At 46.1% G+C, this 12654-nt stretch overlaps 1 protein-coding gene across 4 annotated transcripts in view; it reads left to right on the top strand.

The window, feature by feature from the left end:
- Positions 1-3675: 3675 nt before the first annotated feature.
- Ak7 (adenylate kinase 7) overlaps positions 3676-12654 on the top strand; it is a 63349-nt gene continuing 54370 nt past the window's right edge. For all 4 annotated transcript variants that reach the window (XM_076849687.2, XM_076849688.2, XM_076849686.2 and 1 more), the window contains exons 1-3: positions 3676-3777; positions 7749-7934; positions 11609-11717. In XM_076849687.2, the coding sequence (XP_076705802.2) occupies positions 3676-3777; positions 7749-7934; positions 11609-11717 (397 nt within the window). The remainder of the gene's footprint in view (positions 3778-7748; positions 7935-11608; positions 11718-12654) is intronic.

Raw genomic sequence — 12654 nt, 5'->3', positions numbered from 1 at the left:
TTGTAGCAATCTGGTGTGGGGAAATGATCAACAAATGATGTTTGTTTAATGAAAAATTGGCAAGACTCTAAAGAGCAGTGTGTTATGCTACATCCTTTTGATGAAAAATACAGTGATTTTAAATTATGCAAGATGGCAGTAAGGGGAGATTACATTGCACTAAAATATAGGAGCTATGTACTAAAATAATGTTCTGAAATGTTAATAGTCACCACTCTGTGGTTAAGTTAGGTAATTCTCATTCTCTTTATACTTTTTCTCGTTTTCTATATTAAGGGAGACACACAGGGTGGAGGTCAGTGCTTCAGTACATGTTCAGCATGCATGAGGCCCTGGGTTCAAATTCCAAAACCAAAAATAAAAAGGCAGCAGAGGCAGGCGTGCGACCGGCACAGGGTTTCTATGTGCTGTGGGGCAGTGTGATGGGGAAGAGTGGCACCTCATTTTCTGTAGTGACGCTCCTGCCTTTGCCTAGGTGCCAGAATCAACTGTTACACTTCCCACACAGCTCATTAGCTAGTGCTGTACTGACTGTTGGCTTCTCTGTCTTTCCCTGCACTATTCTTTCTCCAGCATTCAGAAACAAAATGTCATGGGCGCACCCTTGTAATCTCAGCCACCTGGGAGGTTGAGGCAATTAGATGGCAAGTTCAAGGCTAGCTTTTGTAATTTAGTGAGATCCTGTTTCCACAACAGAGCTGAAGATGTAGCTCAGTGGTAGAGTGCTCCTGGGTACAATCCCCAGCGTCATAAATAAATGAATGAATAAATAAATAAATAAATGGCACAGTCAGACTGTTCCCTCTTAGATTCTGAGGTGTGCCACACTGACTTAAGAAATCTCTCAACACTTATTTTAGGAATGGCATAGCTGAGAAGAACCTGCTCAGCAGCCTAGCCTAGCCTACAGTTAGATGAAAACAAGTCTGACACAGAGCATGGTGGTGCACACCTGTAAATCTTAGCATCTCAGGAGGCTGAAGCAGGAGGATCTGAGTTCAAAGCCAACCTTAGCAACTTAATAAGGGCCTAAGCAACTCAACGAGACCCTGTTTTAAAAAAATTTTAAAAGGGATTGGGATGTGACTCAGTGTTGAAGCATTCCTGGGTTCAATCCCCAGCTCACCACTCCCCAAAAAAGGTCTGCTCATACAGTAACATAAAAGCCATCACATGAACTTTGTGATTATGTGTAGGCTGATTTAGAAAGAGGGAAAAAATAAAGACACATCAGTTGGTATAACAGAAGTAATCAATAGACTTCTACCAATATAAATATAAAATAATCTGGAAGCCATCAGCATTGTAACTACAGAGCTAGTTCATTTGCCATTATCTGGAGTGTAAACAGTAAGAATGAAACAAAGGTAAGTTAGGTTATTTCATGTAGTTATCTAGCTGAAATACTTCCAAAGTATTTACCTGCCTAACTATATCAATAAGGAAAGCAAAGACAAATGAACACCTTGAAGATGAGGAATCAGGTGAACATTAGAATATTCGAGCCAACAAGTCCTTTGAAAGAATGCTGAATCATATCTACCCCACCAGCTTTGGCACCAGTCTTGCATGAGTGCCTTTGCATTTAAATTGACAGCACTTTTTTGTGCCTTGAGCAAATTGTTCCCAACTTTGCAAAAATTCAAACAGAAGAAGTTTTAATGAGGCTCACACATATTTTTTTTAAATATATAAAAAGACTGGGCACAGTGATGCAAGGCTGTAATCTTAGCTCCGGAGGCTGCGACAGGAGGATCGCTGGTTTAAAGCCAGCCTCAGAATGGCGAGGCATTAAACAACGCAGTAAGACCCTGTCCCTAAATAAGATACAAAATTACAAAATAGTGCTGGGGATGTGACTCAGTGGTTCAATGCCCCGTAGTTCAATCGTGTGTGTGTGTGTGTGTGTGTGTGTGTGTGTTTTCACACAATAAGGGGGGGTTTGAGGCAAAAATGGTATGCACTTATCTGGGGGTAGGGGATAGAACCCCGGGCCTCATACATGTTAAGGCAAGTGCTGTACCACTGAACTAGAACTCTAAAGTTGAAACAGTTTCCATTCCTGAAAGTTTTCAGCCTGCCAAAAACAAGCAGTAATTTCACCTTTGGAGACCACTTTAGAAAATGTGTTGTCTTATTTAATACAAACAGTCCTATTAGGCTGGTGGTATTACTCCTGTTTAAAAGCCAATTGAACAAGCTGGGGGAAGTTAAAAGATTGGACCCAGTGGTCCTCAAGTGGCTTCACTGGAACTCAAACATCTCCTGAGTCCCTAACAGCCCAGAGTCTCCAAACTGTTTGGAGGTTCTGGGCCACCGCCATTCGTTTCAAAGCAATCAGTATTAAAAATGTGGAGGGATGAGTATGTAGCTCAGTGGTAAAGGACTTGCTTAGCATTCCTCAGCACTGGGGAAAAAAAAAAAAAAAAAAAGCAGCCATAGGGGGAAATAAAACGCTGTATATGTGGAATACTTACATTTAACAAATTAACGTTTTTAAATTTTTAAATTTTTTTATACAATCGGGCTATTTGTTCTAAAATAACTACAGAATATATTCATAGTCCAGCACAACCTTTGAGGTCCACTAATAAGTTATTTTTTTGATTTAATTTAGCAAATTCTACGGGTAATCTCATTTGGAAAGAAGGTCAAGCGTGCAAATTTCATCCGTTTGTGAACGTGAGTGAACCCTGGGCACCACACGGCCTCTAGTGGCGCTCCTCCTCACCCTCAGAAGTCTTCTGGAACGACCCCTAAGCCAGTTGAGCCCGGTGGACCCGACCGCGGGAGGCTGCGCGGAGGAGACCGCCCACGCTGTAGTTCCGGGGTCCTGGCCCCCCAGCCCCGAGGCAGCCGCTTCTCTGTCCAGTAGAGGACGCAGTCGCGTCGCCCCGGAGACCGTTCCACAGGAGAAGGACCGCCCGAGGCTCAGCTTGGTTCAGGGGATGATCCTTTCGTCAGGGTCATCATATCAATATTGTTGGTCAAGTGGAAAGAAATGAAAGGGAACAGAGATCACCTGGCCCCGTGTGACAGACGCCGAATGAGGCTCCAAAAGGAGACGCCTCGGCCAGAGGGCACGCGGTGGGTCGTACGGTAAAATGAGAACAGACTGCAAGTGCACCGCTGCCGGGAAAAGCGCTCACTTGGGACCCCAAACTGCAGCCCACAAACCGACCGGGCACCCGAAACCCCAGGCGGGAACCCGGCACTCCCGCCATGCCCCGCCCAGCGCCCGAGTCACGCCAGGCCCGCTCCGGGGACTCCCCGCCCCTCGGAACACGCCTCCTCCAGGAAATGCCCCGCCCAGCGCCCACGCCACGCCCCCTCCGAGACACCCGGGCCTGCGCGATACACCCCCTCCCGGAAATGCCCCGCCCAGCGCCCACGCCACGCCCCCTCCGAGACACCCGGGCCTGCGCGATACACCCCCTCCCGGAAATGCCCCACCGAGCGCCAGAGCCACGCCACGCCCCCTGGGGGCCCCGCCCCGCGCGACACACCTCCTCCCGGAAATGCCCCACCCAGAGCCAGAGCCACGCCCCTGGCCAGCACGCTCCACCCACCGCCCAAGCCACGCCCCCAAAGAGCCCGACTGGAACGGCCTCCCGGGACCCGCCTCCTTAGCAACCGAGGGACTCTTTCACCTTAGTAACCAGCGAAGCTCCCACCATGGCTGAAGACGAATTTGCTGCCCCTCCGGAGAAAGTTATCCGGGTCCAGAGGGTGTTTATAAACCTGCTGGACACCTACAGCAGCAGGAACATCGGGAAGGTGAGCCGCCGCGGCGCAGAGCCGGACCCCTGGCCGCGCCGCCGGGTACCTGGCCCCCACCCGCCTCCCCTGAGGAAGTCCCATGTCCTGGCCACCGCCAATACCCCCTGGGCCCCGGTTCGCAACCAGGCTAGACATGGGCTCCCAGCTGGAAACACAAGTGTTTGGAGATCACAGGTCCAGTCCTGCTTCCTCCCTGGGAACTAAGGACAAACTGAGGCTCAGAGGGAGAAATGGACTTGTCCAGGTTCATGTAGAGGATTCGGGGCAGGACCTAGCCTCCTGACTGAGTCTCCTCCCTCCTAACGAGGTTGTCTCTCTATGCTGCCACTGCATCTGAAGCAGGCATGTGATGGAAAAGTCAAGTTCATGAAGCATTTTTCATTAGTCCGGCTCTTTTGTGAGCATGTTATGTAACAGGCACTCTTTGGGCTGGAGTACCTCCATCTTTTGTTCTGGAAAATGAAGATATTCAAAAGGAAAACCCAGGGGCCCTTCATCTTAAGTTGGTGTGCTGAAACCAGAAAGTCATGAATCTGTCATTCCCCTTGGTAGGACCCTTTGATCTTAATTGTGCCCTCTGGAGTGACACAGAAGTCTAACCTCACCCTGGGAACCTCTGAAGCTAATGATTTCAGATTCAAACAAGACAAAACTGCCTAAAATAGGATGCAGCTCTAGTACCAAGTGTCTGCACTGGTTTCCTAGGGCTGTGATAACAAATCACCACAAACTAGATAACTTCAAACAAGAGACTCTATCATCTCACATTTCTTGAAGGAAGTGCAACATCAAGGTGTCAGCAGGGCTACTTGCTTCTAGAACCTCTGCGGGGAGGGGATCTATGCCACCTTTCTCTCCTGGCTTGTCTGGGAGCCTGCAATCCTTGACATCTCTTAGCTGACAGACCCGTTGTCCCCATCTCTGCCTCATTCCTCACATGGTGTCCTCTGAGTCTCTGTACCCTAATTTCTTCTGATAAGGACAACAGTCATGGGATTAGGGTCCATCCTAATCCAGTATGGATTTATTTTGACTACATCTGCAAAGACCCTATTTGCAAAGTACACTATGTTAGAGATTGCAGGAGAACAGGAATTTGGAAAGACCATTCTACCGCATTCACCATCTAAAGTTCATGAGTCAGAAACAGAGATTTAGCTACATAATTTATGTGTAAAATTTGCATATTTTATAGCATGTAATTATACATATAAACCATGTGTATGATATATACCTACTATAAGGGATTCAAAACACATGATACATCCTCCAAATTAACAGCAAAGGGGGGCAATAAGGGGCAAGGACAAAAACAAACTAAAACAGTACAATAAAAATTTTCAAAGAAGGGGAGTATTAAAAGGACAGATATAGCTGAGTGCTGTGGCACATACCTGTAATATTGGCTAACTGGGATGCTGAGGCAGGAGGATCACAAATTGAAGGCTAACCTTGGCAACTTAGCAAGACCCTGTCTCCAAATAAAAAAAATAAAAATTTGAAAAGGTTGAAGATTTAATTTAGGGGTAGAATGCCCCTGGATTCAACCCCTAGTACCTCAAAAAAAAAGACAAATATAAGTTGAGGGTATAACTTAGTGGTAAAGCAGGGCTTAGCATGCATAACACCCGGGGTTCCATCCCCAGCGCACATGCACACACATAAACATGTTCCCTCTCTCTTTGTCTTTTTTTTTTCTCTCAGAGAGAGAAAAGACAGATATGGAGAATATGGATGGATGGATAGGTAGATAGGCACAGAAAATGTCTCAAAGGCTATACAAGAAACTCAACTAAGATCCTTTCTGTTGGATGGGATTCACGCATTCATCAGCACCTATGAAATGCCAGGTACTATGCTGAGCCCAGAGAACTGGACAATGAATAAGATTTAAAAAAAAAAAAAAAAAAAAAAAAAAAAAAAAGGCTACTTCTGTCTGCCTCTGCTGGAAGAAGATAGTAAGTACTATTTTCAGTAAACAAGATAGTTCAATGTGTCCCGAGTACTCTGAAGGAAGAGAAGGTGAGATGACGGTGAGTGGGGAGAGCTCCTAGTGGGAGCTCTCCTGAGGCCGCCCAGGCTGGATGAGGGTCCAGCCAGGGAACTGCTCACAGGGCACAGAGAGGGCAATACCTTGGTGGGATGAAGTTAGAGTGTCTGATGTGCTATCTTCTCAAGATGGGCCCACAAGACTTTGGGCCCATAAAAGCATTTTAATTTATTTTAAAATCAGCAAATAAAAACCAAAAACAAATGAAATTTTATTGTCAGAGATTATGTTTAGCTTTATAGCATGCTGTCATAAAATATAATATTTAATATATTTTTATGGAGGAAGAGTCCCACAGAAGTCAGTCACAATGTGACCCTTATCAGCTCCTGAGTGACGAACAGTCAGCACTCATAGGTATTTGTGGCCTAAACCAGTGAAGCAGGTTCAGGCACAGAGGGCTAGATGTGCAGGGCCTGGCTCGGCAGTTTGGTTTGTGTTCTGAATCCCATGGCAAGCCACTGGCATGTATAAAAAAAGTCACATGACTGAGGTTAGGAATGAGGGAAGAAAAACACTTTGACCTTTAGTTCATTCCTTTTGATGTTGACTGTGTTTTACAACATATAACAAAACCTCTGTGGTATGCAAAGATCTTTTTCAAAAGTTTTTCAATAGCAAAATTTTCTGATTAGTCCTTAATGAAGCAGGGCCTCTTTCAAATACCAGGCAATTGCTGTTAATCTGTACTAAACAACATGGCAATGGAAATATGAAACACAAAAAAAGAAATGGAGGCTGGGTGCAGTGGCACAGCCTGTAATCCCAGTGGCTCAGGAGGCTGAGGCCCAGGATCACAAGTTCAAAGACAGCCTCAGCAATTGAGCAAGGCCTTGCCTCAAAATAAAAAGGGATGGGCATGTGGCTTAGTGGTAGAGCCCTTGCCCAGCTGGCAACCCACAACCCCTCTCTCAGTTCTCAGTACCTGAGCCGTCATCTTGGAAAAGTTACTTACTGCTGGGCATCAATTTCCTCATCTGCGACATGGGATAATAAAATTGATTATGTATGTTTGAGATACAATCGAAATGTATTTGGGACACTCTCTTCCAATAAGAGGTTGAAGCTAACAACCTGGCATGCCACCTCGCAGTGTTTATCAAAATAAATGAGGTGGGACTTGGGTTGGTTTTGTTAGTTTTCATTCCTCAGGTACAGCAATGTCTTTATTATTTACAAAGTTTAATATGTAAATTAAAATAAGATTATCCACATCTAACAGGAGATATATATATATGGAACTCTGAAATGTTGGATAGGCTATCCCAAAGATAGGTTACACTTCAGTGTTACCAGTGAAAGTGTAAATGCATATCATGTTTGGAAGACGTAGTATTAAAAAAAAAAGAACATGTCTCATTAATTGTTTTATGTTGATTATATACTAAATTGATAGTAGTTTGGATTTATTGAATTAAATAAAGCATTAATTAAATTAACTAATTTCATCTTACTTTTTTTTCTAAGTGCTGGGAGTCTGAACCCAGGGCCTCACACATGCGAGGCAAGTTAGTGCTCAACCTCTCAGCTACATCCCTCCCTAGCTCTCGTTACTTTTTTTTTTTTATGTGACTACTAAAAAACCCTTAAATGGCTCACATCCCATTTCTGTTTCAAGTGGACAAGACAAACATCTTCACTAGAGTCGACTCTGCCTATTGCTGATGCAGGGAAGTTCCTTGGGTGGGTTATCCAGCTCTGCCAGAAAGCTTCTCATCCAGGGAGTGGGCAATCAGCAGTACCCCTCGGCGGGGTCTTTGTGGGCAGGAAGTTCACTGAGATGACAGTCTGCCGAGCACCAGCTTGACCCTGGTGGCACCCAGCAAGCCCATGGGAAAGACTGGTGTTTGGAACTGCCAGGCATCGACTCTCCTTGCGCTCCTGTGCACTCAGAGTTTGGGAATGTGTTTTCCTGCAGTACCTGTCTAACTGCGTCGTTGGGGCATCCCTGGAAGAAATTACAGAGGAAGAAGAAGAGGAAGATGAAAAGCCAGCTGCCCGGGAAGCCTCATCTTTCAGGCTGAAGGAGGGCACGTTCCAGATCGTGGGCACGCTCTCCCAGCCAGAGAGCCCGGGGCCCAACTTTGCGGTGGAGACCTACTCGGTGAGTCGGGGGGCTTTCTCCGTTTCTCAGGGAAGGTTCCCTCCCAGTGCCTCCTTGAGTGTGGCTGTTCTGGTCTTCCCCTTCCCTGTCGCTGCAGGTGCAGGGTGTGCGGCAGCACGATGGTGGCAGGGCTTTTTCCTGAAGTGGCTGAAATTTTTGCCTGAAAAAATAATTTAGATCAGACAATCTTGGAAAGGATGGATCTAATTTGGACTCTCAGGCGCCTAACATTCTTTTTATGCTGTGCTTAACCTAACTTCTGCCCTGCGTTACCCACAACCACTCTGAACCATGGCGGCATGACCTTTGATAACAAGCCACCCAGGAACCGTGGACCATGGTATTGTGTCTTACTGTGAAACACTATCACCTCCACGCACACAGTCTACACAGCACTCACCGGAGACATCCGAATGCCCACGAGAAAGGGGGCCTCCTCTCCCAGGGGTCCCAGGGAACCCCTCCCACCCTGTCCCACCTGCTGCTCCCTGAACCCTACCGTACAGCCTTGAGCACACTGTCCCCAGACCACCTTCCTCCTCCTTCAACCAGCCAGCGCTAGTCATCCTTCAAGATTTAACCCATTACCCCATAAACTTGTACAATTATTATGTATCAATTAAAAATAAAACTTAAAAATGAATATTGTACAGGCCACAGTGGCACATGTCTATAATCCCAGCAACCCGGGACGCTGAGGCAGGAGGATTCCAAGTTTAAGGCCAGCCTGGGCAATTTACTTAGCAAGACCCTGTCTCAAAATAAAAAATAAAAAGGGCTGGGGACGTAGCTCAGGGGTGAAGTACCCCTGGGTTTGATTCCAGCATGGCAAAAAACCAACAAAAACCACTGTAACTGCCATCACATACTCACTCTCCGCCCAAGCTTGCCGGGTTTCTGTTCTCGAGACTAAAGGGCTCAGGGGTCACTCCAGTTGAACTGGGCTAACTGGGCTGCACAAAATAACCACACAAGTGACATAATACCTTTTTCTTTGGGGTCGCTGTGACAGCTCCTCTGACCTTAAGGGTCTGCAGGAAGAGAGAGAGTGAAAGCACGTGCTGACCCTTTTTATTGAGGAGAAACTATTTAAATGAGGCAAGGGGTCAGGTTTCAGGGGGCTGAGTCTATCTTCATGATGTCCACTGTCAGCAGGTTGACTGACACCTGGGTAGGCCACACCCAAGGGCACCATAAGAGAAGGGGACACACACAAGGCATTTCCATGGAAGATTCTATCCTAAACAGGGCAAGGGGTTATATTACAAAGGAACAAGTGAACATAGCTTCACCATGAGGCTGTAGCAAGACACACCGACCCTCGAACCCAAGAAGGATAGGGAAAGCTCTGCCACATTTCTGTGACTGAGCGCCTCAGCACCCAGCCAGGGAGTGTGACTCAGTCACATGCAGGATTGGTCTCCCACACAAGGCCTCTGTGCACTCCTAACCCACCTCGCCTCCACAGCCCACTGGGCATGGTCCTCAGCCACTTTTGAGAGCTCCCAAGCCTCCCAACTGGCACTTGCATGCATTCAGATCCCAGGGCTCTCGTGTGTCCCCAGATCTGACTCAGTGAATGTGCACGGAGCAGACCCGGGGTCCACAGATAGAGAGCTCACAGCCCAGCAGGAGCTCCACAGCAAACCAGGAGCTAGGTGCACCAGGGGCACACACAGCAGCACCCTGAGCACCCTGAAGGTCAAGGGGACAAGCTCTGGCCTGATCCACAGACAGGCAAATGCAGCTTCAGATCCCAGACAGTGAGGCCCCTCACTCCCCCCGACCTTCTGATCCAGGAGCCTCCTGGAGATGAGGCTGGGCCTCCAGACTGAGGCTTGCTAGGCAGATGAAACAACCCAGAGTACCGTGCGCTTTCAACTAGAAAGAGCCAGTATAGCTAGTGCCCGGGTTGTGGGGAGCCAGTGGGAAGAAGCAGAGTGACAGAAAAGGGAGGGGAGTTGAGCATGGAAAACGTGGAGCTGGTCCATGATGTGAAAGGTGCCTCTATTTGGTCGTACACCGTGGCACATGCTTGTAATCCCACAGCTCAGGAGGCTGAGGCAGGAAGATCATGAGTTCAAAGCCAGCCTCAGGGGCTGGGGATGTGGCTCAAGCGGTAGCACACTCGCCTGGCATGCGTGCGGCCCGGGTTCGATCCTCAGCACCTTATACAAAAAAAAAAAAAAAAACAAAGATGTTGTGTCTGCCGAAAACTAAAAAAAAAAAAAAAAAAGAATATTAAAGCCAAGCCTCTCAGTGAGACCCTGTTTCTAAATAAAATACAAAACAGGGCTGGGGATGTGGTTCAGTGGTCAAGTGCCCCTGAGTTCAATTCCCAGTACCAAAAAAAAAAAAAAAAAAAAAAAAAAAGCCTCTATTTGGCAAATCACCTGCTGTTCCCTGGGCATTCCAAACTCTGCCAGTGAGCTCATATTTGCCCCTCCAACCCAACTCAAATGTCAGCTCCTATGAGACATAATCACATCTTTCTCAAGTTCATTGAATCTCAAAGGTTCCTCTAAGCCCCTTTCACACACTTAGGATTGCCATGGGAAGCTATGCAGGTTGCGCACCATACAAGGATGATGCTTGGCTGAGGGAGTGAGTGTGGCATTGCAAAGCAGCCTGTTCTGCTGGCCGCACTGTGCCCCAGATGAAGGCCTTCTTATAAGTATCCAAGAGCAGGCTGCCATTTGCTTAGTCGAGTCCAGGTCTTTTATTTGCTAAAATTTTCCCCTAAAATGCACACACATATGCACATACATGACGCCCTTAATATTAGCAACCATATAACTGTTAATTATTTTGCCTCTATCCTAGGGCCAAAAGCAGAACCACAGATCTTTGTCAGGTGAACAAAGGGATTCAGGAATGTGGGTCAGGACAACAACTCTCTTGAAAATGTACCTATTTGATCCTGGATAGGTCTGACCATATTTATTTGTTTATCTTTGGTACTGAGGATAAACCCAGGGTGCTTAGCAAGATCCTGTCTCAATAGAAAATATATAAAAGGTCTGCGGATATAGCTCAGTGGTCTGAGCTATATCTGCAGCCCTTTTTTATGTTTTCTATTGAGACACGATCTTGCTAAGTTACTTGGGGCTTCACTAAATTGATGAGGCTGGTCTCAAACTATCAGTACTCCTGCATCAGCCTCCCAGGTAGCTGGGATTAAGCCACCTTGCCCTGCTAGTTTCCATGTTTTTAAAATAGTCCCAACTATCAAGTGTAATTAGGTACCTTACGTCCAGATTCTTTCCATCTTGAGGGTTCCCAATAATTCAAACCAATTACTCACAGCACTTTTAAGTGATTCCTGATACGTAGCTGCTCAAATAATCTCGCATGGGGTTTGTGTCGCTTTTCAATGCTCACTCGCAGTCCTCCAACATGGTCTGAGCTGGGGTGGGAACGGCATGCAGAGGGAGGACCCGATATCATTGCACCATTTTTTAATCACCTGTTCCAGGCTGTTTCCTCAGACTTCTTTGTCACTTGAAAACTCCACACAGAAAGGAGCCAAATGTTCATGTTACATCCAAATCCATCTGCAAATATTTCCCGTGGTACTTACTCCTCCAGGCAGCCTGATCTGGAAGTTGCATCCTGTCTAAATATCAAGATCACCGTGTTAGCCCTCTGCAAGAGACTGTCACTTCTCTTTCCAGACCATCTCCAGAGAAGACCTTCTCCTGCGCCTGCTGGAGTGTGACGTGGTCATTTACAACATCACTGAGAGCTCGCAGCAAGTGGAGGAGGCTGTGTGGGCAGTGTCTGGTCAGTGAGGGGCACTCTTACCTCAGCAGCTCATCTTTTATTGACGTTTTTTTTTTTTTTTTGGAGCTGCTGCAGATTGAACCCTGGGCTCAGAATGTGTGGCAAGTGCTTTGACACTGAGCGCCACCCCTGGTCCCTGGTCTCTTATTTACACTTTATAGTTGTAAAGAGCATTATTTTGTGCATCTTTCTTTGTCTAAGAGTCATCTAATGAACATTAGATAAATTAGGGCCATGGGAAAACTGACTTACCTAAAGTATGCAATCGGTGCTACTGACTATGTCTGTGGAGTTAGTTGTAAGCCAACTGCTCCATGAGTGTAGGAAAAAGAAGCTGTAAACAGCATGTACGTGAATGGACTGGGTTCCAAAAAAGTTTATTTATAAAAACAGGCAGTACTTTGCCAACGGCTTAATTCAATCAATAGCAAAACTATTTTTTGGCTAAATTAAAGAAATAGAATGGAACCTAGGGATGACTGTACATATTCAGGGAAATGATGGATTTGTGGAGCTTGGAATGTTCAATTTCTCACAACTTTGTGCCTAAATTTTGTTCAGTGAGGCATAAATCAAAAACATGAGCGCTGTCATCTTTTGGAACAGAGCTTGCTTAAGCCCTACTCTCTGCATTGTGCCTCCTCTCTACATTGTGTCCCCTAGCAAATACTTACAGATGATATATTATTGTACCATCTGAAATAATAATTGAAGCTAATGGTTTTGAGCACTTATTTTTGAAAAATTGATTTTTCTTATAATGCATGCTTGTAATTTTCTTTAAATTTCTAACATTTTTTTCTGAAATAAAATCTAGATGTTTTCAGAACTATAAAGCACAGTAGAGCTTAGAATAAAGCAACAATTGCCTGCATTTCCTTTCTACTCTGTCCCTACTTTCCCAAAGTGACTTCCTGCTCAAAGCTCTGGGTTCAAT

The sequence above is a fragment of the Callospermophilus lateralis genome, chromosome 3 (assembly GCF_048772815.1).
Source record: "Callospermophilus lateralis isolate mCalLat2 chromosome 3, mCalLat2.hap1, whole genome shotgun sequence".
Classification (NCBI taxonomy): domain Eukaryota; kingdom Metazoa; phylum Chordata; class Mammalia; order Rodentia; family Sciuridae; genus Callospermophilus; species Callospermophilus lateralis.
This window is presented reverse-complemented; position numbering and strand designations above follow the sequence as displayed.